This window comes from Benincasa hispida, chromosome 6, assembly GCF_009727055.1.
Source record: "Benincasa hispida cultivar B227 chromosome 6, ASM972705v1, whole genome shotgun sequence".
In the NCBI taxonomy this organism is placed as follows: domain Eukaryota; kingdom Viridiplantae; phylum Streptophyta; class Magnoliopsida; order Cucurbitales; family Cucurbitaceae; genus Benincasa; species Benincasa hispida.
In genome coordinates this window covers 467,118-489,873 of record NC_052354.1, presented here as the reverse complement: position 1 = coordinate 489,873, position 22,756 = coordinate 467,118, and the positions used below count along the sequence as shown (strand labels likewise).

General features: G+C 31.3%; 2 protein-coding genes across 7 annotated transcripts; one reads left to right on the top strand and one right to left on the bottom strand.

The window, feature by feature from the left end:
* Positions 1-676: 676 nt before the first annotated feature.
* On the top strand, positions 677-1,484 carry LOC120080363 (ethylene-responsive transcription factor ERF022). The gene has a single exon (XM_039035006.1). The coding sequence runs from the start codon at positions 848-850 to the stop codon at positions 1,325-1,327; it is 480 nt and encodes a 159-aa protein (XP_038890934.1). The 5' UTR covers positions 677-847; the 3' UTR covers positions 1,328-1,484.
* A 6,849-nt stretch (positions 1,485-8,333) lies between these two features.
* Positions 8,334-17,946, bottom strand: LOC120080244 (protein phosphatase methylesterase 1). 6 transcript variants are annotated; one of them, XM_039034849.1, is made up of 15 exons: positions 17,567-17,946; positions 16,664-16,757; positions 16,375-16,445; positions 15,536-15,650; positions 15,347-15,426; positions 13,890-13,974; positions 13,712-13,792; positions 12,462-12,556; positions 12,270-12,320; positions 11,533-11,613; positions 10,090-10,162; positions 9,920-9,997; positions 9,678-9,762; positions 9,348-9,578; positions 8,334-9,057 (listed from the first exon to the last, which is right to left on the bottom strand). In XM_039034849.1, exons 1-13 carry the CDS (start codon positions 17,686-17,688, stop codon positions 9,733-9,735), a joined length of 1,056 nt encoding a protein of 351 aa, XP_038890777.1. In that variant the 5' UTR covers positions 17,689-17,946; the 3' UTR covers positions 8,334-9,057; positions 9,348-9,578; positions 9,678-9,732. The 6 variants fall into 6 exon arrangements, with proteins under 6 accessions (XP_038890777.1, XP_038890776.1, XP_038890778.1 ...); XM_039034848.1 differs by lacking the exon at positions 8,334-9,057 and having other exon boundaries at positions 9,139-9,578; XM_039034850.1 differs by lacking the exon at positions 8,334-9,057 and having other exon boundaries at positions 9,139-9,583; positions 9,681-9,762.
* Between the last annotated feature and the right edge of the window lie 4,810 nt (positions 17,947-22,756).

Below are 22,756 nucleotides of genomic sequence, written 5' to 3'. Positions count from 1 at the left end.
ATATTTTTCCACTAAAATAAAAGATTAAAAAAAAGTACTAACGTGATAGTTGGTGCGTAATTAAAAATTACTTATATGATATTATACAAAATTATATAGAAGATTTAAACCATTGTCACTATTTATTTCATCTTAAAAAGAGATATAGTTAAAAAAAAAATCCACACGTCAATTTACGTAAGTGACCATATTAATTACAAGTGATATTGCGTATATATCTTTCAATTTTTACTCATAAATCGTCACATGAACTACCTTCTCATTGTAACAAAAATATTAACTCTTTATTTTGGAACAAACTTTCAAACTTTAGAGCATAATTGAATATTATTTTCTCTAATTTAATCCATATTATGTTAATTAATTTTTTTTTTTTTTTATCAACTCAACTATCCAACACACATTCAAAAAAAAAACCCAAAATAGAAACCTTTCCAAGCATAAATACAATCAATCACACATATATATAGAGATAATAATTCCCATACATCTATATGAAAATTTTCTAAAAGATTTATCCTTTTTCTTTCCAAATATATATATATATATATATATTAGTAAGACACGTGTCATCAATTGACTCATGCAAGAAAATAAATTAAAAATAAAAATAAATAGTAATAATATAAAAACGTGGTCTTGGTTCCTTCCAATTGACAGCATCTTCCCACTTCAAAAAAGCACCTACCTCGAAACCTCACTCAATTATTCCTTCATACATATATTTCCAACTCTCTATTTAACTCAACACTTCACAACTTCCCATCACACTCTCAAAACCCCTACTCTCTCTTTTTTTCTTCTTTATTTTCAACTCTCATCCATTCAAATTCATTCATTCATTCTCATGGAACAAGAACCCAATTACAGAGGTGTTCGTAAGCGTAAATGGGGAAAATGGGTCTCCGAAATCCGCGAACCGGGCAAAAAAACCCGAATTTGGCTCGGTAGCTACCACCTCCCGGAAATGGCCGCCGCCGCTTACGACGTCGCCGCACTCCATCTCCGTGGCCCCGAGGCCCGCCTCAACTTCCCCGAGCTGGCCGAGTCCTTCCCCCGCCCGGCCAGCTCCTCCCCTGACCACATTCAGGCCGCTGCCCACATGGCTGCATTGCAGTTCGCCAACACCAAACCGCCCGAACCGCCGGCGCCGGTTCGGGTGGGGCTGTCCCCTAGCCAGATTCAGGCCATTAATGAGTCGCCGTTGGATTCTCCGACCATGTGGATGCAGATGGCGGCGGAGGCGCTTTCTTTACAGCCTCATGATTTGGACGAAGAATATTATAACATGCACCATCATTCTATTTGGGATTATTCTTCACTCTAATTACTGTTAACTTAATTAATTCTTATTATTAGTACTAATTCCTTCTTCTAATTAATTAATTAACTCCTTTTTTTCCACTTTAAATATATATGTATTATTCCTTTCCCCCAATGACCCATCCTACATATGTTGTATCAATGATGAGTGTGACTCAAAATATATCCAAATATTTTTTTTTATATATGACGTTTAAATTTCTCAATATGTTAAATAATAGAGAAAGAAAGTGTGCATTTATTATTAAAGATTATTGTTAATATCATCTCTAGTTTGTGTTGGAATTCGCTCTCTACAAAAGAGAGACAAAAGTTGTCTACATGTATAGTTGTATTCTTTCATTTATCTCAACCTAGAAATAGAATTTTGAGTAATTATTCTACAAATTCAATTTGTTAGTAGGGATTCATTTTAATTATTTTGACTGTTACGATAGAGTAAGATGAAAAATGACATTATTATACGACTTTAAATGTCGAGATTAAACTTTTATATCTTTCTTGGGTTCAATAATAAGCATGGATTAGAATCCAAACTTCTAACCTTTAGTCAAGATTATAAAATCTTAATTAGTTTAGTATATTCGAATTAACTTTAAGCTTCATATTTAACTATATAAAATATAGTTGAACATAAATTAAAGTGGGTTTATTTAATTAAATATGTTATGGAAAGATTTTAGGTTTGTATGATGAGTGTGTTGGTGTAGAAATCTCCTCTAGTTTAAACCTGTTGTTGTAGTTGACCTACAAAAGAGTTCTTGCACGAGTGTAGTACCGAATCGAGTACACACCGATGCCTAACGTACAAGAAATATTTAGTTTAGGTAAACACACAAAAAAACAATTCTTACCACTACTTGAGGTTGTTGGTATGACTATTTATAAGGAATAGCTATCTTTTGACTCTCGATTAGGATATGTACAATTTTTGTAATGTTAGAATAGGTTTGGTCTTGAAGATTGCAGAGTACTAATGGCGAACTCAGTTCAATCATGTTTTCATTGACGAAACTCCACGAATCCGACTGATCGACTCAGAACTCGAAGGTTTGATTTTTCTTTTAGCGGATTGGGATAATGAATTTAGTAATGATTTTGGTTTGGGAAAATTGAGGTATTGTATGTTTTGTGTGTTTGGGTTGTAAAGAGGGGGGATACTGTTAGAGTAGGTGTGGAGGGAAAAAGGGTTGAATTGGTGTAACTGTATCAGCCGCCCAACCTTGAAAGTGGGCCAAAATCATTAAGACTTTTAGAATAACCGAAGCTACCTTCCCATCTCTTTCTTTCTTTCTTCATCAAATTTTTATTATTGTTTAAATATTGGGAAAACTATTTTTTTATTATTAGATTTTAGGTTTAGTTTCTATTTAGTTCCTAGATTTTAAAATGTTACACGTTTGGTCATTAAATTTTGAGTTTTGTTTCAATTTAGTACCTAAATTTCAAAATGTTATAATTTTACCCTTTGAGATTTGAATTTTATTTCAATATGATCTCTAGACTTCAAGATTTTACATTTTTAACCTTAATTTTTTCATTAAATACTTACTTTCAATAATTAACGTCAATTTTTATTAATTAATTAAAAATAATTATGATGTTAAATTTTAATTTTAATTTCAAAACTAATAAAAAAAAATAGTGAAACTTAATTAATCATAATTATTTTTAATTTATTAACATAAATTAACACTAAAGACGAAAAATGAGTATTTAGTGAATAATCAAAAAGGTAAGAGAGTAAATTTTGAAACATAGGGACCAAATTCGAGTAAAACTCAAATGTCAAAATGTCAAGGGTAAAATTGTAACATTTAAAACCTAAAGATTAAATTGAAACCAAACTAAAAACTTAATGACTAAATGTGTAATATTTTGAAACTTAAGAACTAAATAGAAACTAAACCTAAAATTTGAGGGCTAAAAGGTATTTTTCCTATATATATATATATATATAGAGAGAGAGAGAGAGGTGTCATTGCAGAGAATATATTAAAGTGAAGCCTAATTGACATATACAATATGGTACTTAAAAAAAAAAATCTAACCATTCATAGGTTATGAAGCATTGAACCTTTAATTTTTGTTTTGAACTTATATTTGTGTCCTCATCAGTTAAGCTACAATTAAATTTCATGGCTAAATATATTGAATGATTTCTAATTTATTAAGTAATTGTTAGTCTCTAGTCCATAATCTTTTAAAATTATAAAATGTGTTATTAATTATAATTTCAAGCAGATATAAATCTAAGAAATTTATCAATTTTATGAATAAAAATGTAGATGTGTTGTTATATTATTATTTTCATTAACATATTTGGATATGAACAAGTAACTCAAGTACTATGTTACTTGCCCACATGTATATATGTAAGTATGTGTTTATATATGTATAAACAATTTAATTCAACAATAGTTTAATGACCTGCTTATACTAATTAACAAATTTTAATTTTTTTTTCCAGAAGAATGTAAGGAAAATTTTCAAAAATAGAATAATAAGGAAAACTATTTACATAAAATAGTAAAATTTTAATCTTGGTTGATAGAAGTCAATTAGTGTCTATCAGTATTTTTTTCTATTTCTATAAATAATTTGATATTTTTTTTATCTGTCAAAATTTTTCAGAATAAATTTTTTTTAGACATTTTAAAAGATTAAGAGTGAAATTTACTAATCAAAATGATTAATCATTAATTTGACTATGGTCAATCTTATTGGTTAATTAGTATACCTAATAAAAGCAACCATAATTTTAAATTACAATTTTTTTTTTGTTATAAATAAAAATGAGTTAGAGTAAAAATATTAATATTTGGTGAAAGGGTAGTTTTAGGAGGTTTCCATTAAAAATTTTGAAGTACTCCCACACCATGTGCTGTGAGACTAAGTATAGGGAGCATTTAGAAAATGTCAAACCTTTGACTTTGCATTTACCAATTATATTTAAAAAGAAAAAGAGCATGTAAATGCAAGTTTTGAATTGGGAAATTCATTTATGTTGAATATGAAAACCCCAAAGTCCAAATTCCAATTTCACACCCAAAATAAAACCCACATTTCAGTTGTTTGTTTTATTTTAATTTTTTTTTAATTAGATTTCAACAATATATAGAAGTAGAGAGATGAATTCGAATACTTGACCTCTTGATCAAGAATTTATATATTAACCAATTGCGTTATGTTCGAACTAAGACCAATTTTTGTGTTTGAAAATTGTCAAAAGTTATTTTGACATTAAACTATTATTTGAAACAATTTTTAAGTATATGTTTGCAAGTGATTTTAGAATTGCTAAAATCATTTTTATCATATTCAAAATCATCCATATTATATTAATCACTTAAAACTAATTTATCAATGTTTAATTTTACATTTTTAAATGTGGATTTCATAATATTAAAATTGATTTTGAATCATTAAAATTTTTTCGAAATGATTTTGAAAATAACAAAAGTGATTTTAATCATTTTAGAATCTCTCAAACATGTCATTTCATTAGCATCTTCTTTGATGTTTATGAAAAAATAGTGATACCACTTTATCGTGTGGTTTTTACACCATACAAAACCACAAGTGTACAATGTCAAGCTTTAATATAGTGATTGAGTTTGATTATTGTTCTTGGGATTGGGCTATTAATTTAGTTGAATATCATGACTATTTCTACCTCATTTTATCTAAATAATTAGACCTTGAACATGAATTATATTTAAATTACTACTCCTCCAAATTATGTAGAGATCATATTCAATTCAAAGGAAAAAGTTAAAAGACATATCTCATGCATTCGATATCATTTAAATTAACTAGATTTTAAGAACGTACAACAACATAGAATTTTCTAAACTATCAACATCCTCTTCGAACTCAATTAAACTCTTATTAATTTCTAGAATCAACATTTTGGTATATTTTTTATAAATTAATAATGCATTAAGAAATTATTCTCTTTGATTACTTCTAGGTGTATCCTCAATCTATCTTGTTGTCACTACGAATAGACCGTTCCCACTTTTATTCAAGAATTAGGTCTCCTTATGAAGGAAATCTCAACAACTTCTAATAAAATAACCTCACTTCTGTATTAGCTACTTTATTGGTTATTGGTTATGCAACCTAAAGATTATTTAATAATTTCCATTTCCAAACTCCAACTTAAATTACAAATCATTTCATACTTGGTATAAGCATTAAAAGCATTAAAGATAGAATGCAAAAATGTAAGTGTTGCAATATAAAATAGCATCCAAAACAAAAGACAATGTTTTATCAAATTATAAAGTTTTACTACTCATCACTATAAAACTCAAAATCCATAAAATCTATGAAAAATCTACTAGAAAAGATAAAATAAATGAAGAAAAATTCTTAAAGATACATGTGACACTTGTTCCTTGAAACACGATTTCATAAAGAATATCTTTCTTACTTTTGAAATTGGGTAGAACTTGAACAATGACTATTTTCTCTTTGAATTGTCTAAATTCCTCAAACATTTTAGAAATCCTAATCACATTTAAATTAATTTGTCTATTTGAATTAGAGGATAAAAGATAAGATTTTTGGCTAAAAATTGAAGAGAGACTACCACTTTTTGCTGGAATTGTCGTAGCGCTGCGATGCTTTTTTTTCTTTTTTTTTTCTTTTTAGCTCCAACGTTTCTTTGTCTCATCTTCTTCTTCTTGGAGATTGCTTATTCAATGCACTCTAATGCTTGAAAAGCTCTAATTTATCTGTGAATTCTTCTATTGTGCTCTAATTGCTCAAATACCTTAAATTTAACTAAATAACACGTGAAAGCTCATCTATTTGTACAAAACTAGCTAAAATTTAAGCTAATAAATGACGTAAATAGGTCAGTTATCACACTTCCTTTAGTTTCAAAATAAGAGACTATTTTTTTAAAATTTTTAAAATTTACCTTTTTTATATTTTTCAATATATACTACTTTATATCTAGGTGTATTTCACAATATATATTACTTTATCAACGTATATTTTCTAATATCTACTAATTATCATAAGATATCATTTTAAGTAGTTCTACTTATCTAGGTATAATTCTCATTATATACTAATTCTATGTAAGTTAGGGTTAGTATCTGTTTTTTTTTTAGAATAGGTGATATTATTATACAACAACAAAGAGGATCCCACAACTCGGGATCAAGGCATCAAAGCAACAAAGCATAAGCAAAGACAGGGCAACAAAACCACAACAATACCAAGAGGATAAGACTAGAACAAAATCAACACATAGACGCAAACTCGCAAACCACCAGGAAGAAAGGCAGAGAAAACCCCACCAACTAGTGGCTACAGCAAAGCAGAGAACAACGTGGAGTTCAAAAGAAAAAAACAACCGTACACACACTAGATAAGACCAAGAAGGTCAACCCGCCAGAAAGTAGCACAAGCACGAACCGTAGAGACCATAAGGTGAACTAGAGTGAACACCGACCTCGGTCGACCTCCATGTAGCCACCGATTACGCTCCTACCAGTGTAGTATATGGACGCACACCAGAAAACATGGAACAACTTACTACACACCCCCTTACCCGACCCCACACGGCACAACCAACTCAACTCTACATCCCAACCAGTCACCCGATGCGTCGAACCCAACTGACACAACACACTAGACCAAACCTCTCTCCTAAACCCACACTCAAAAAATAAATGATCCCACGACTCCACACCTTCCCCACACAGAAGACACCCCTCTCTGACAACACACCCCAACTCCTCAATCCGGGTTAGTATCTTACCAATGAAATTTTTTAGTGTTTTAATTACCGATTATATAATGTATGATTCGTACTTAAACTAGATTTTTATTTTTTAAAAGAAGTTGGAAACAAGTTTAAATTAAGTTTTAATTAAATATTTTTCGTAGTTGTCAAGTTTTATCATTTCTTGGTTTTTTATCTGTAAATGTTTACATTTTTCCTTATATTTTCCAATAATACTACATTACAAGGTGTATTTTCCAATATACACTACTTACCCTAAACTTTTATAAACAAATTTAAAATTTTCAATATATACTAATTATTAGGTATCTTTTCCCATATATGCTACTTAATTATCATAGTATATCGTTTAATCAGTTCTACTTATTTAGGTGTAGTTTCCAATATGTATTACTAATAATCCTAAGTTATTTAATCGGTATTATTATCTTATCTGTGCAATTTCGGTATTATAATTTGGCGATTTTATAATGCGATTCATGATTAGCATTTAACTAAAGTTTTGTGTTTACAAAAATGGAAACAAGTTTAAATTAAGTTTTAATTGTTTTTCTTAGTTGTTACTTTTGTTGAATACAACTTCCATCTCTCTTATCTAATAAAAGCATTTTTCATAGCTTTTTTAGGTGGTTTAAAATGTATCTTGTAGAAGTTATCTTTTGTCACAGTGAAGTTTAGATATTCTATTGAAAAATGCATTTAACTATTTACCAGGATTAGCTATTTTCAAATGGGAATGCTTAGATATGGTTATTCTTCTTGTTGCCTCATTTATTAATAAATGGTGGTGGCAAGGAGAGTGGGAAGGTTGCTAGACAAAGGGGAGAGAGAAGGAGATAGTTACCATCCTAGTTTAGTGAGCTAAAATTGATACTTCATTTAAATTTTAATTCAACTAACGATAGGGATAATTTCTTTGCGAAAATGCACGTGGATCTCCTGCTTCAATAGCACAAGAAAAACACTTTAAGTGTGTGTATTTTTGTGTATCCCACTGAATTATCCAATCATAATTTGTCATGTGAGAGATTATTATACTTCTTTTTTTTAATATTGTTTTATGGGATAGGAGTGAAATGCATAAAAGTTGGTGCATCTTAAATATATATTGCTCATAGTGCAATACCAAGAAAAATGGTGAGAGAATGATTGAAACTCCTCTGACCATTTGATTCTCTATCGAGGTAAACTTTTGCTACTCATTTGCCTTGTCTTGTAATTCTCTTCTTTGTGACGTAAACGAAAGGAAGAAAATGGTGGTGCACATACATATATACACACATATTGTGTGGGTGCATGCGTGCATGTACGTACATATATGTATTTAGAATCAGATACATTAGATTGTGTTGAGTATAAATCTATACACTAGGAGTATAAACTGGGAAAAAAAAATAAATCTCCAAACTCTCGTTCCTTAAAAATGAGGGCACAAAGATATAAAAATTACCATGAACTCTTGTTCTTATGTGGGTTTTTTTGGCATCTGGGTCTCTTTGTTTCTTTCAATCTCCGTATTGCTTTATTTCAATGGCAGCAGAAGAGAGGGAAAAGGGCACTAGTAGTTTATTTTAAAGAGAGAAGTATTAAATCAGATTTCAAGTATCAAGAAAACGAATGAAGAAGAGGAAGAGAAAGGAGATGGTAAAAGTAGTATCGATCTCTGGCTAGGGGGTGGGCACAAGTGATATATACATTATATTAATAGAGGGGGAAAAGGCTACAAAACAATAATATAATAACAACAGACAAAAGAAATGAATGAGGAAGAAGGAAGAGAATGATAGGGAAGGGAGCTCCTCCTTAATTAAAATTAAAGGTTGTTGCATGGATGAATTTTTATTTTTATTTTTTTTCTTTTTTGAGTTAAAAAATATAAAGCAGGAGAATCGAAAATCTGACCTCTTGGTTTATAATTCATACTTTATGTTAATTGAGCCATATACTCTCGTCGGCTCGCAAATATATAGCTGCATTTTAAATTGATGGTTAATAATATGTAAATTTTATTTTCATCAAAAAGAAATAAACTTTTATTTAATCTACATGGATATGAAAACTTGAACCATCGATTTCAAGAAAAGGAAAACATTTTGATTACGGTTAAAGCTATTCTACACAAGAAAAGCTTTTCCTCCAATATGATAACCACAACTAATTTTCTAGCTATATAAACAGATATGCCGCCTAAGTATAATTATAGTCATCTAAAGCAGTGGCTTCAGCAATTATTAATAGCCAGATAAATTGTTATGCATACTCTGATTGGATCTCATTTACAGTCCTTGGTTGGGGCATCACAGAATCCATCCGACTTCATAAGAACACTTATCAGATCATCATCGTTCACACAAGCTGAGAAAAGCAATTTCAATCGCTTCAATTGACAACGGTTCTTGCGAGTCTGGTCTGTTTGCTCACAACTAGCTTTACTCCGAAGCAACCGCTATGTTTAGAACATGTTTACTCATCATCTGGATCAGTTTCTATGCTGCATTGTAAAATAAATAAAGAAATTTGATTTTTCATTTTTGTTTATCCTGGCTTCGCAAACAATCCTTTAGAAAGCAATTATTCTGCGAGATCAAACCTGAAAAAAAAAAAACTGCAAATGATCTCTTTCTCCCGTGTTCATTTGAAGGTTGTTACTGTTGTGGTTTGCGAAGTCCCGGTATCTGCAACATAACGTTTTACATCATGAGAGGGTAGAACATAACAAGAAAAGATTACGCATAAATGAAGTCTCCACTTTTTCCTTCATCTAACCCTTTTCTTAAGGAATTTAGAAGATCTAAACATCTCTCAGTAACAAGAAGGGAATTTGATACTGACCTCAACCCCATGTGGACCTATCCGGTTGCGAGAAATAAAATTTAGTATCAGATTTGAAAACTCCTCCGGTGTATCTTCCTGTACAGTTTAAACAATAACTTCAGCTCACAAAACATAGTAGCAACAACGGGATGGAAGACGAAATTTGTCATTTTGAGACGAAGTTAAACCTGAATAGCATGGCCAGTATGTCTGACGACCACCATCTGAAACTTCCCTTGCATTTGACCAATTGTTAGTGTTCTGTCATAAAACATAGTACACTTCTTTAGAATATCTACTTAAAAATTTAAGGTACTTTATTATCTCAAATAAAAAAGTAATTAAAACAAAAAAGACGCAAGTGAAAAATGAATGATCACATTTTTTTTATAGCCTCGAGTGCCTGAGCCTATTCTCACGGAATAATCACTTGACCCTACTACTTTTGGTTGCCAAGGTAACTCCTAAGATATAAAATCTTGGGTAGGTGACCACCATGACTTGAACTCATTCCTTTCCCCTAAATCCTTTATTTTTTACATGGCCCTTTATAACCACTAGGTCAATTCATGGTACTTGAATGTTCAAAGTTCTATTAATAAAAATATCTTGAAAATGAAGGCCTAGAGTAGAAAGATCTCCAAGAACTACCACAGGAATTCAGCACAAGCAACTTACATCAATATATTCATTTCACATTATAATCTGTCCTACTGTTCGAAGTACATTATTTCAGAGGTGCACAAGTAAAAGACATTATGCAACTGGACATTAATGAAATCATTGATCAAATGGGTAAAGGTTCAAGCATGCAACTTCCTCTGCTCCATCCTCACCCTGATTCCATATAGTTCCCTCTACAACTTATTCCCTCTTTGTATATGTTTATTAGATACGCCTCATCATCAATACGTATTTGGATATAGAAAGAAAAAGAAAACTAAACAAAGTTATTTCTGTTTTGTTGACAAGGGCAAGACTTTCGTTAACATTAAACTAGATGAGCTATTCAGCCCTCACTTCAACAATTGGAGCCTGCTAGCTATTCAACAGACCATTCAATGAAGTTGAAGAAATAGAACCTCAAGAGACTTTTTGATGATAGGAAGCTTTGTAGCTCAAAAGACAAGAAACTTTGGAAGTGGGATAGCAGTTGACGGTTTACCATGAAACACTTTTTCCCTTGCTTGGGTCAAGGTGAACTAGTCCTCCTCGCTTATTTTTGTAAAACACATTAGAAGGCTCCCAAAAAGTTATAACTCTTCATTTGATCACTATCTCACCGATACAATAGATTGCTTAAGAAGAAATCTCTTACTCTCTCAACTCAAAATTGTGCTCCATTTGTAAGAAAGGTTAGGATGATGCTAAGCATATTCTCTAATATATCCAAAAGTAGAAAATAATTTAAATATCCTATTTCATGCAAAAGATATAAAATTTATGCACGAATATATAAAATTTGAATTGATAATTCAATCGAATTCAAATATTTGGAAACTGCTCGAGTGTAGAACATGTTATTATTCCAAACAAATCAACTTCAATATCAAACCAAAATTTACAAGTACAATACATGATGGGTGAGTACTATAATAGAACTTGACGGTTTACAGAACATGTTTACTAACCTGTCCAATCTGTCAGTTCCTGCTAGAAGCAAAAGCTTTGGAACAGGACATGAAAGAAACTTTTCTGAAAGCCCCTCATACCTGCAAGATTATTGTCCAATTTACTAAATAGAATGAATCAAGAGGACACAAAAACCAAAAGGAAGTCCTATGAATGTGACCACTAAATTGCAAGTCATCAGAGAAAAGAGTTAAAACAATAATAATCTGAAGTAGAAGTATGTTCAACCATCATTAACTTGGATTTATCATTTATGCACTCCCCATCCTCCCCACCTCCTAACTCCATGCCTGAACAAAAAGGAGAACGCTTTCTAATTTAGTGATTTTCATTGGACAAATTCTCTAGTTCATCATTATTTCAGATAATACAATCACTTTTTCTAATTTTTTTATAATAAGATGATACTGATCATGAAACTAAAGAAAGATTGCTGCACGCTTTCAACCAGAGAAATTTATTTGCATGAGAATAGGAAAGCTTATATGCATCTTCTTGGGCAGCAACTTAAAAATTTTCAATTATATACTATTTCTCTTATTCTTGCCAAGTGGGGGGCTTTCTGCATCCTCTCTCCCCTAAATACTCTAATTTTGGATTCCAATAGAAGAGAAAACGAAAAGGGAAAGAGGAAGGGGTTCGCAACTGCAAATCATACATAAGAACATAAGGACTGATTAAATCATGCATAACAATAAAAGGACTGATTAAAATCATAGATATTCATTTTTCATACCAGCTCTTCCAATACTGTTCCGTTTCTTCCAGTTTTGCTCGGTAAGTATAGCTGCACCACAAATTCAGATGTTTAATGGATACAGAAATAAAATCCGAGCAGTTGGTGAAATTGGCTAATCAAGAAGGTAAATATGAACAAGCTTTTAGTATACTGCTGGATGAACAATATAATTGAATACAAGTAACCTACCATTTCTTTGAATCATCGTATGTAAGTGTAGATGGAATTGATACACGGGCAGAGTTAATATTCCTCAACGAACCTCCTTTTACACTCCATTCAATCTACAGATTCATGAAGTATAATTGGTTAACAGAGTCAAACTATACTACAATAGGCTAACCAGGAGAAGACATCATTTTAATAGAAGAATATGGCAGATCAATATATGATATTTCACCTACAATCCAAAGGCTCTGTCAGATGAGAAAGACATTTATTTAATATGAAATCTCCTACTGGTGGTGGTGATATTAAATAATTAGTTGCATAAAAAATTTAATAAATAATATCAGATAACTAGATGTAGATAAACAAATCCAGAAGACAAACGAAACCAGTAAAGATCCAAAGCCATAGAGATAGGGGAAAAAACGTCTATACTATTTCTTTTCCTACGGTGAGTAATAAACTAATAGCCCTGAACCCTTATCAGTGAACATTCACCAAGTAACAAAACACCAATTTCTAGAAACAAAACATCCAACTATAGAGACTGATGGTGAAGTGCCACTATTTAAATTATGATTTATGCAACTAAAAGCATAATATACATTAGTCTCTAAATATAATGTATTCCAGAGGCAGATGGAAGTACATTTATGTTCTAGAGACATTTTTTTCATCAGTTCTTTTCAAAAAAGAAGAAAACGTTTTTTATCAATTTAAAACACTTTTTGCTAATACAATATATGTCAAATAGAAGATAACTCGTCAACACTTGAATCATAACCTGCTATAGTTATTTTACGACTCTTTTGATTGGAAATGTAATACTTAAGATTTCTACCCACAATTTATTTACACCCTCTTTGGTAAGCATTTGTGTATTTGGTCTTGGTTTTTGAAAATTTAGCTTAGTTATAAACACTACTTCCACCTATAAGTTTCTTTGTTTTCTTATCCACTTTGCACTAATGTTTTCAAAAACAAACTGAATATATATATATATATATATATATTTTGTGGGAGGGGAGGTGGATTTGACTAAGAATTCAAGTTTTTCTTAAGAAACGTGAGAAAAATATTATGAAATTTAGAAGAAAATAAGCCTAAATTCCAAAAACATAAAACTAAAAACATATTTGTTTTGTCAGATGGCAGAGAACGTGTAAAAAGACAAATGTCCCAGGGACTAAAATAAAGCTAAGAAATAAGTGCCACCTTGGAGAAAAGTAAAAAGACACGTATATAGTTCTAGACCAAGGATAATAGTGTACCGCTTTCTCAATGCTAGGAAAATGTTGCATCCTGTTGGATAAGATTTTTTGCATATGAATCAATGAAGCCATGGCAGTTCCCTGAATTCAAAAAGTTGTAGGAAACCTGATAATTGCTTTAAAAAGTATGATTCATAATTCGTGATTCTGGAAATACCAACATAACAGTATAACATACCTCCACAACGTCCACAACTACCAAACCAGCTAGGCTAGGCAATGCTTTCTTGGCAGCAACATGTACAGCAACTGAACCTCCCATACTTTTTGAAATCATTCCAATGAGCATATAAATTTTATTAAATTGGGAGCAGAATTGGCACAATTTTACTATAAATAGAATTTAAGGATGATATCTAGTCTTTTAGTTTTTCAAAAGAAACAGTAGATGTACTGTAAGGATCCACCTTAGTTCTACCCACCCAAGTAGCACTCCCATTCAACAAACCTTTCCTCTTCTTTTTTTTTTTTTTCTTTTTTGGTAAGAAGTCACGTTTTCATTGAGAAAGAAATGACAGAGTACATGGAGAATACAAAACAAAAACTAAACTAAACTAAAAACTAAGAGGAGCCCAACTAACCGCAACAAGGGCTCTAGTCAAATTACAGAAATCTTAATGTACAGGCACCTAAAGACAAGTTTGAAATCTAACAAGGACCACATCCCTTACAGATCTTTAAAACCCTCTAAAAGATTTCATTGAGAAAGAAATGACAGTACATGGAGAATACAAAACAAAAACTAAACTAAACTAAAAACTAAGAGGAGCCCAACTAACCGCAACAAGGGCTCTAGTCAAGCAAACTAAGGTCTAAGGGAAAATTACAGAAATCTTAATGTACAGGCACCTAAAGACAAGTTTGAAATCTAACAAGGACCACATCCCTTACAGATCTTTAAAACCCTCTAAAAGATTCTGTTATTGTTGCTCTGAAGCCCCCATAAAATAGCACAAAGAGAAGTAAACCAAAGTCTGCTACCCTTATCCCATAAGGGAGAGTGGGAAATACACTCCTCTACCAAATCTTTGCAACTCCTTGGTCAAGCCATACTGAGGAAACTGTGGCAAACCTTATACCTTTCCTTAGACATTGTTTGGAACATCAGGAGCAAGCTCTGCACTATGTGCTTTTGAAAATATTATGTCGGAACATCCCTTGAGTTTAGCCTAGGACCTGACCTAATCTGTTTATTCATTTACCCTATAGGCAAATTTTGGAACTCTCTCTTCAAAGAAGTTGATACTAAATGAGCTCTTCACAATACATTAGCAGATTGTTTAGAACACTTCTTATGGTTTTACGTTCCCGTAATACTCTCTCTTCAACCTTTGGGAGATTGGGCTATGAAGCAGACAGAGTTTTATGAAAGTAAATCTTGGTATATGATCGAGGTGCTAGATTCAATCCATATTTCCATGCTTCATCCTATGCTAGCTCTCAGACTTATTTTGTAACAGTATTCCGTTTCCAAAAATCCAAGATGGGGCAGTTTCATAAAACCTATTAGCCTTTTGGGTCTTTAAGTACACTTTTCATTCAAGACATAAATTTTTTGTTTCTTACTTAATTATACTTTTCTTTAGGGACAAAACTAGCTAATAGCTAACGCTAACTAACTAAAAGATACAGTACCTGTGACCAACAAGGATAATTGCGGGAGGTGAATCTCCAAACATGGTCTTTATAACTGCCAAAACATCATTGCACATAGTCTGCAAATTTAATAAAAAGAACCTCGTAAATGGCAAATAAGTTCCCAGCACAGTAGAGAACTTACGAAATAAAAATGGCTGAACAATCATTGAATTAGCATATCAGTACCTTAATTGATAAGTCAAGATCATTCTCAGAAGATGATTTCCCATGTCCTCTGAAGTCCATTGCAACTACTCTAGCCTTTTCCTTTATTATACCAGCTGATAGAGCAAAAGAAAGCCTAGTGAAATAATTTTTGACAATTAGCCAGGTAAGTGAGAATTATATTACAAACGTAATGGCCAGAAATGTGTAAAGGAATACTCAAAACAAAAGGAAAAATAAATTAAATACCGACATAAGTTACTGGTACAATAAATACAAGATGCATATTACTGGAAATATGGAAACATCGAAACACAGAAAGCTAGACTTGGTAAAATCAGGATACAACTTAGGATACCCACTTAAAAGAATGACTGAAGTAATCATATGCCAGAAACCTAAGTGCTTTTAACTTTATTCAGAAATGCTTCTCACCAAACATAAACATTTAATGTAAGCAATTTTTGTCATGGTTAAATCAAACGGTTGAAATCACTCTCAAATGTACCTAGGAACTTGGATCTTAACTTTAAGTCTCAAGTTAAAACTACCAACATCATTTAATGGCTAAAATAAAATTAACATGTAGATCTAGCAATCCATAAAGTGAAGACACTTTTTTCTTAGATGGTGTTGTTGCTTCATTTGGAACTTGGAAGATCTAGTAAATAAGCTGTCAATCATAACTCCATTATGTAATGAACAGTTGTTAGCTAACCACCTCTTCGAGAAGTAGCAGTTAGATTAAGTCAAAGTTGTGAGCCTCTGGCACCTAAGAATACGGGTGTCCATGTATACAAAGCTCAGACAATTTATAAGGAAAAGAAAATTATAGGAGTAAGAGATAAATATTCACACACCCAGAATAGCCTCCTCCATGCAGACAAAATACAACTGGCCCTTCTTTTCCAGCCATGTAGACATGAAAGACCTAAAAGGATGGTGCATATTAGGCAAAAAAGAACAATTCCTTGAAAGTTCACATCTATCTTCGCATATATACTGGTATGCAAGTCTTTGTGTTTGTCTGAGTGTATGCGTTCTTCTCTTTTCTTTTTACTCTTTTTTTTTTTTCCCTTTTTGAGGGGGGGGGGAGGTCATCCAAAGAGAATGGTCCAATCAAGAACTCTTGAGTAAATTAATACTAACCTCGTTTGAGTCAGGAATGGAAATATCATCCTCTTGGTCAAAATATCCAAGCCAATCTAGGGGCAAGTACTTCTGTGAAGAATTTCTGTAAGAACTAAACTCAAAATCAATCCAAACGCCATAATAAAAATATATATCATCTTTAAATATAAAAAAGGTCCTAGCCCAACATGATCTTCATGAATTCAAATAAAATAACAATAAAAAAGATTACAAGAAACCTTATAATAGAAGGAACTTTTTTTTTTTATCAAAACCAAACTTTCATCGAGAAAAAATAAAGCAAGAAGAAATCTTGTTCTCCACAATAGAAGGTAAACAGATCAAAGATGAAAAGAGCTTTTTTCTTTTTAAACTTCTACACCCCATTAATAACTAAGATCTTATATTGAAAGGAAGGAGCATGATATAGGAAGTAAAGAAGAAACCAACATTAACATATCAGCTTCTTTCTAGCAAATTCATTTCAATGATTTTTTTTTCTTCTTTTTTTGTCAAAAAACCTGCTGTTTCAGTCTGCAATTTGTTTCCAATATATCACCAGAAACTTCTTTCTATGAATCTATCAAAAGATGCTCCATGCATTTACCACGTATCCAACCAAGAATGATTCTAATCACAATATTTACTCTCCAGAACGAATACACTTCCCATGATCCTCCTCGGAGAGAAAGGAAAGCAAATAGTGCATTGGGCTTCAAGGAGTTAAAAGAATTCGAACTAAGGAACTTCAATCAAGAAAATGAAGCCATTTTTTTTTCCATACGTTAACAGATTTCTCGATCCAGTTCTAAGCAATTCAGCAGAAATGAAAGGTTGGAGAGTCCATGTACATATTCTGAAAACATAGTGCGGCAACGTGGGAGAGGGAAGAAGGAGGCAGTGGTAAATTTGAGAACTTACATAGTCGGAGGGCGATCGGGCTTGGAGGCGAAGACCGATTTCTGATTCTCCTGGGGTTGTCCTTGATTTTCTGAAACATCTTCGGGAAGGGAACCGAGGTGAGAAGATGATGATGATTCCATTGATTGATCACTTGCTTGCTTCAAGATCAATCGATTGTTCCGTTTAACAAAAACCAAACGATGGGTACAATGGAATGGATTCCAGGTTACAAAACAAATATTTTCTCTGCAAAAGTGGAAGAAAGAGAGAGGTAAAGAGATCGGAGATTCGGCCGCTGCCGGAATGCTTACAGTTGGGCCGTCCACCGTCCGGCTAAGCCCAGCCCACTGCTTGACAAGGGTACATTGGGCTCTTCGCGGTGATTTTGGAAATTTTTCTTCATTTTCAACCTTTACGTGGATATGTATTATGTATAATTATCAACTTATTTCTCAATTTTTACTAAAAAAAAAAGAAAAAAGAAAAAAGAGAAAAACTTATTTCTCAATTAATGTAGTAGAACCTTTTAAACCCATTTCTCACTATTGAGGACTGAATTGATCAAGTTAAGGGTTGCAATCAAACACACCTATTCCTAAAACTTGTGGAACCAAAAAGATTTTATTTTTCTTTTCTTTTTTATGCAAATAGACGAATGGGTAAGTTTTCTTCCTAAAAAATAGAGTTCAATTATTGATAACTTCCTCGTGTATCAAAATTTCTTTTTTAAGAAAAAAATCAAATAAGAAAAATTAAGAATTTTTTCATTCGCAACTCAGTAAAATAGATTAATCGGAGAAATAAGGTGGTTTAAGAAGTTAATTAAAAAAATGGGTGGTTTTTAAACTATTTACAAAAAGGTGGTGAATTTTTTCCATCATCTGATCTCTTTATTACTTATTAATACGACTTAATGCATGTGTTTGTTGAGCAGACATATTCAGTTCATTAAATTAAAAAAAAATCGAATTTTCAAATCGATCTAAATATTCTGCTTAATAGACGCATTCAAACGCCTGTTCACGAGGTCTACAGGCGGCAAACCTCTTTGACCGTGGTGAAAAATGATTTTTGTACGTCTCCACCTTATTACCCCCTTAAATTTTGCCTCGTTTTTCATTAATTCTTTCATCTTCTTCACCCTTTTTCTCCCTAACATCCTACAACCATTTTTGTATTTCATCTCCTTCCTATTTTCTCCACCAAATTGCCATTTTTTATCATCTTCTCCACATTTCTCTCCCAAATTCGACAGCCATCCAATTTTTACCATCTTCCTTATCTTATTCATATTACTACTATCCTTCATATTACAACTCTATTTCAGTGCAACATTTTTCTTTTGGTAAGTTAGTATATTTTTGTTATTTAATAGAAAAATAAATTTTTCATGATTTTGTACTGATTTTTTTTAATATTATCATTTTGTTTACCATAGATATTATTTTCGAGAAAAGTTTTACAAACGATCATTCAGAAATTATGTATTTAATTATTACTTTTATTTGAAATGGTGTATAATGAATATTGAATATTTGACTATTATTATTATTATTATTTTGTTTGCAGTATATTTATCATTGATTTTTCTAGAGTTATTGAATGTTTGGGGGATCAAATTTATTATGGATTTTTTTTTTTTGTTATATTTACTTTGTGTCATATGCACTCTTATATTAGAATAAGTTGTAAATCTATTCAAAAGTTTAACTAATAAGTTGTACTATTCATTCTAATATTTAAAGTTTTATGATGATTGAAAAACAATGATGCATGTCTATATAAGAGAATATTTATATTGATTTTTTAGAATTATTGAATTTAGTATGGGTTTTTTTTTGTTAGATTTACTTTGTGTTATATGCACTCATAGGTTAGAATAAATTGTAGATCTATTCAAAAGTTTAATTAATAAGTTGTAGTATTCATCCTAATATTTAAAATTTTATGATGATTAAAAAAGAGGATGCATGTCTATATAAGAGAATATTTATCATTGATTTCTAAAAATATTGAATGTTTGAATATTAATTTTATTTTGGGTTATTTTGTTAGATTTACTTAGAATAAGTTGTAAATCTCTTCAAAAATTTAACGAATTACTAAGTTTAAATTTTTTTAAAAAGTATAGAGCCAAAATGAAATATGACCCAAACTGTACATAATAAAATAATATTTTTGTATTTTATTTATGTTTTAAAAAACATAAAATAAAAAAATAATAACAGAATCCCTTATTATTTTTTTTCATTTAGAATTTTTACGTCTTGTAAAATTAAATTATGAAACATGATTCATTTAAAAAGGTAATTTTAGTTTACAAACAGAAAATCGACATAAATGAAATAATAAGTGAGAAACATATGAAATATAACATTCTTTTTATTCAATTATTTATTATTATTTCTTTTTTCTTCCCTTAAGTTAAACATGGATATCCATATTTTCATAAGATGGACATTACTTCACATCACGTTTACAAGAAAGATTATTAGCAAAGTCTAACATTTAAGAATAGAAAACATAAAGATGTTATCAAGTAGATTTTAATTTTTTTTTCCAACAAATTATATGGTTTAGATATTGGAAAGTTTGTGATAAGAACAAATTTATCAATTAAAAATAAATGGACAAAAAGTTAGTTTAGATCACAACACAAATTGTACTCATGAAGCTTTAAATTTTGTCCAATTTAAATTATTGTGAAATAATGTTTAACTCCATTCATCTAAAAATGGTTAATAATTAATGTAATGTGGTTTTGAAAAATAGTTAGGAAAAAGATACGTTTCAAATAATCTAGGAAAATAGGGCATTTTTTATTTATTGGAATGTGTGTACTAATAAATCTATTTTCACATAAAAAAGATTATATACGTGAGTAGCTTAAGCCTAATATTAACTTTCTATAAAATAATGTTCAATCCGTTCCATTTAGGATATTATTGTAGTCATGAAACTTTATTAGTCTTCATTTTATAAAAATTATATATCTATTTTATAATGATTTATTAAACATAGAGATATTAAATTTGGACATTCTTATATAGATGGAATATTAAATTTGGACATTTGAATGTAGATGAAATAAGTTGTAAAAGGTTCATTTAAAAAACCGAAAATAATAAGATTGGATAATTTAGTATATACTTACATAGTCTTTCGTAAATATCAAATTGCATTGCCAAACCACAATGGACGTTGTGGGGTTTCTATAAACATTGTTAATAGACCAAACCGTATAAAATATGATAGGCAAACACCTCTTCGTCTAAACATCCATCATTAAGTTGACTTCAACACATTCATATCGATGGATTATGTGACGCAGTATCCATAGATAGAGATGAGGAGTAGAGGTAATGTTTAGATATAATAGTTATGTAGCGGGATCTACTTTCTACATTATTATCTCATTAAGAAGTGAAGCTGATTTACGGTTCATGATGAACAACAATCCATACCCTCCAAATAATACAGTTAAACTGTAAATATCCCAACTCAACGTCTCAAGTCCAACCTCAGTGAGAGAAATTGAAACTACTATTGAGTTAAAAAGTCAAAATATGGAGGAGGAACATTGGGATCCAACTATTGCCACAAACAACAAAGAAGTTGAAATAGACAATGATGATATCGATCTTGATCAACAACCTTGTGAAGTTTATGGTGTTCATGAAGTCCCTGAAACCTTCATTGAGATAGACCTGAACGACATGAATATCGTACCCGATTCAACAACAGAGTGAGACAACAATATGGGGTCTAATTAAAGGAGATGTTATTCGATGCAAAATTGGATTTAGAAAATGTAGTGAAGAACTATTCAATCATTCGACATCAAAATTTTGAAGTCATTGAGTCAAAGAAAACAGTATGGATTGTTAGTGTAAAAGATATGGCAACGGTTGCACGTGGAGACTTCGTGTTGTCTGTCGTACAAGACATGGTAAATTTGACACTAGCCAGTACAATGACCCTCATTCCTATGTGTATGCAAGATTGAGTCAGGATCACAATCAATTGGACTCAAATCTAATTGCATCTGAGGTCAGCAACGTAGTTAAAAAAAAATCTGTTTGTTGATGTTAAAACATTACAAGATATTATCTTGAAAAAATATGGCTATTCCATTAGTTATTGGAAATTATGAGATGGAAGAAGGAAAGTCATAACTTATAGAAATACAAGTTATTTTGCCTTCTTTATCTGAAACAATAAGGAAAAAAGCTCTGAAAATGCGACAAATTGCTAAGAAAATTCACAGAAATAATTGCAGCATGCGATCGCACGCACTCAATACCTAATCTGTCTATTTTAAAGCTAAATCATTTTGTTTAAGTGCAAAATGACTGATGATGCGATCAAATGAGAAATCTCAACGCTTACACATGATCACATAGCGAGACAAGTCAGTGACTTTAGGCGATGAGACGTGGTGCGACACTTGGGCGATGGAGGTCAAATCAAAGATTGAGTTGGTGGCTGATAAGAAAGCTTCGCTGTAGAGCCAATGAACTTCTGACGCACAGTAGGCGACACAACAAGGTATGAAATTTAATGTACCTTATCAATACAATCATAAGTAAAAAAAGAAAAAAAAAGAAAAGCTATCCTCGTCCTCTATAAATAGCCATGAAATTGCCATGCGAAATGAGGGAGGAACGTGCAAAGAGAAGAGTCAAGAGTACAAATTCTGTCAAATGAGCCCTTTCTCTTACATCCATTCAAAAATCTTATTGAAAGCTTCGGTTTCTTGTGGGAGTAGAAGAGAAACTCCATCTTTCAATACTTACAGTGAAACAGTCATTTAGAAAGCTAAGGGAAACAAGAAATTGTGCACCACGACTTGATTTCTTTTCTTTATTTTCTATCTTAAAGCGTATTTGTATTGTTTAAGCATTGAAAATACTTATTTCTTTGGTATGAATACATATTCATTTCAACTTTCATCCATACTCTCTTTATTCATTATGAACCGCTAAATCTTTCAAGGGTTAAGAAACATCTAGCTAACATGAACTAAATAATATTTAACTCATATATTTTACTTGTTTTATGTATGCCAATTGAAATACTTGGATAACTCGAAAGATTACCCTAAGTAGCTTAAATCTCAGTTTGAGAAAATTAGAGATTTAGAACTCGTAAAAGAATAAGAGAAGTTCCTTAGAAATAAGTGACATCTTTTACATTACACCATCGCAT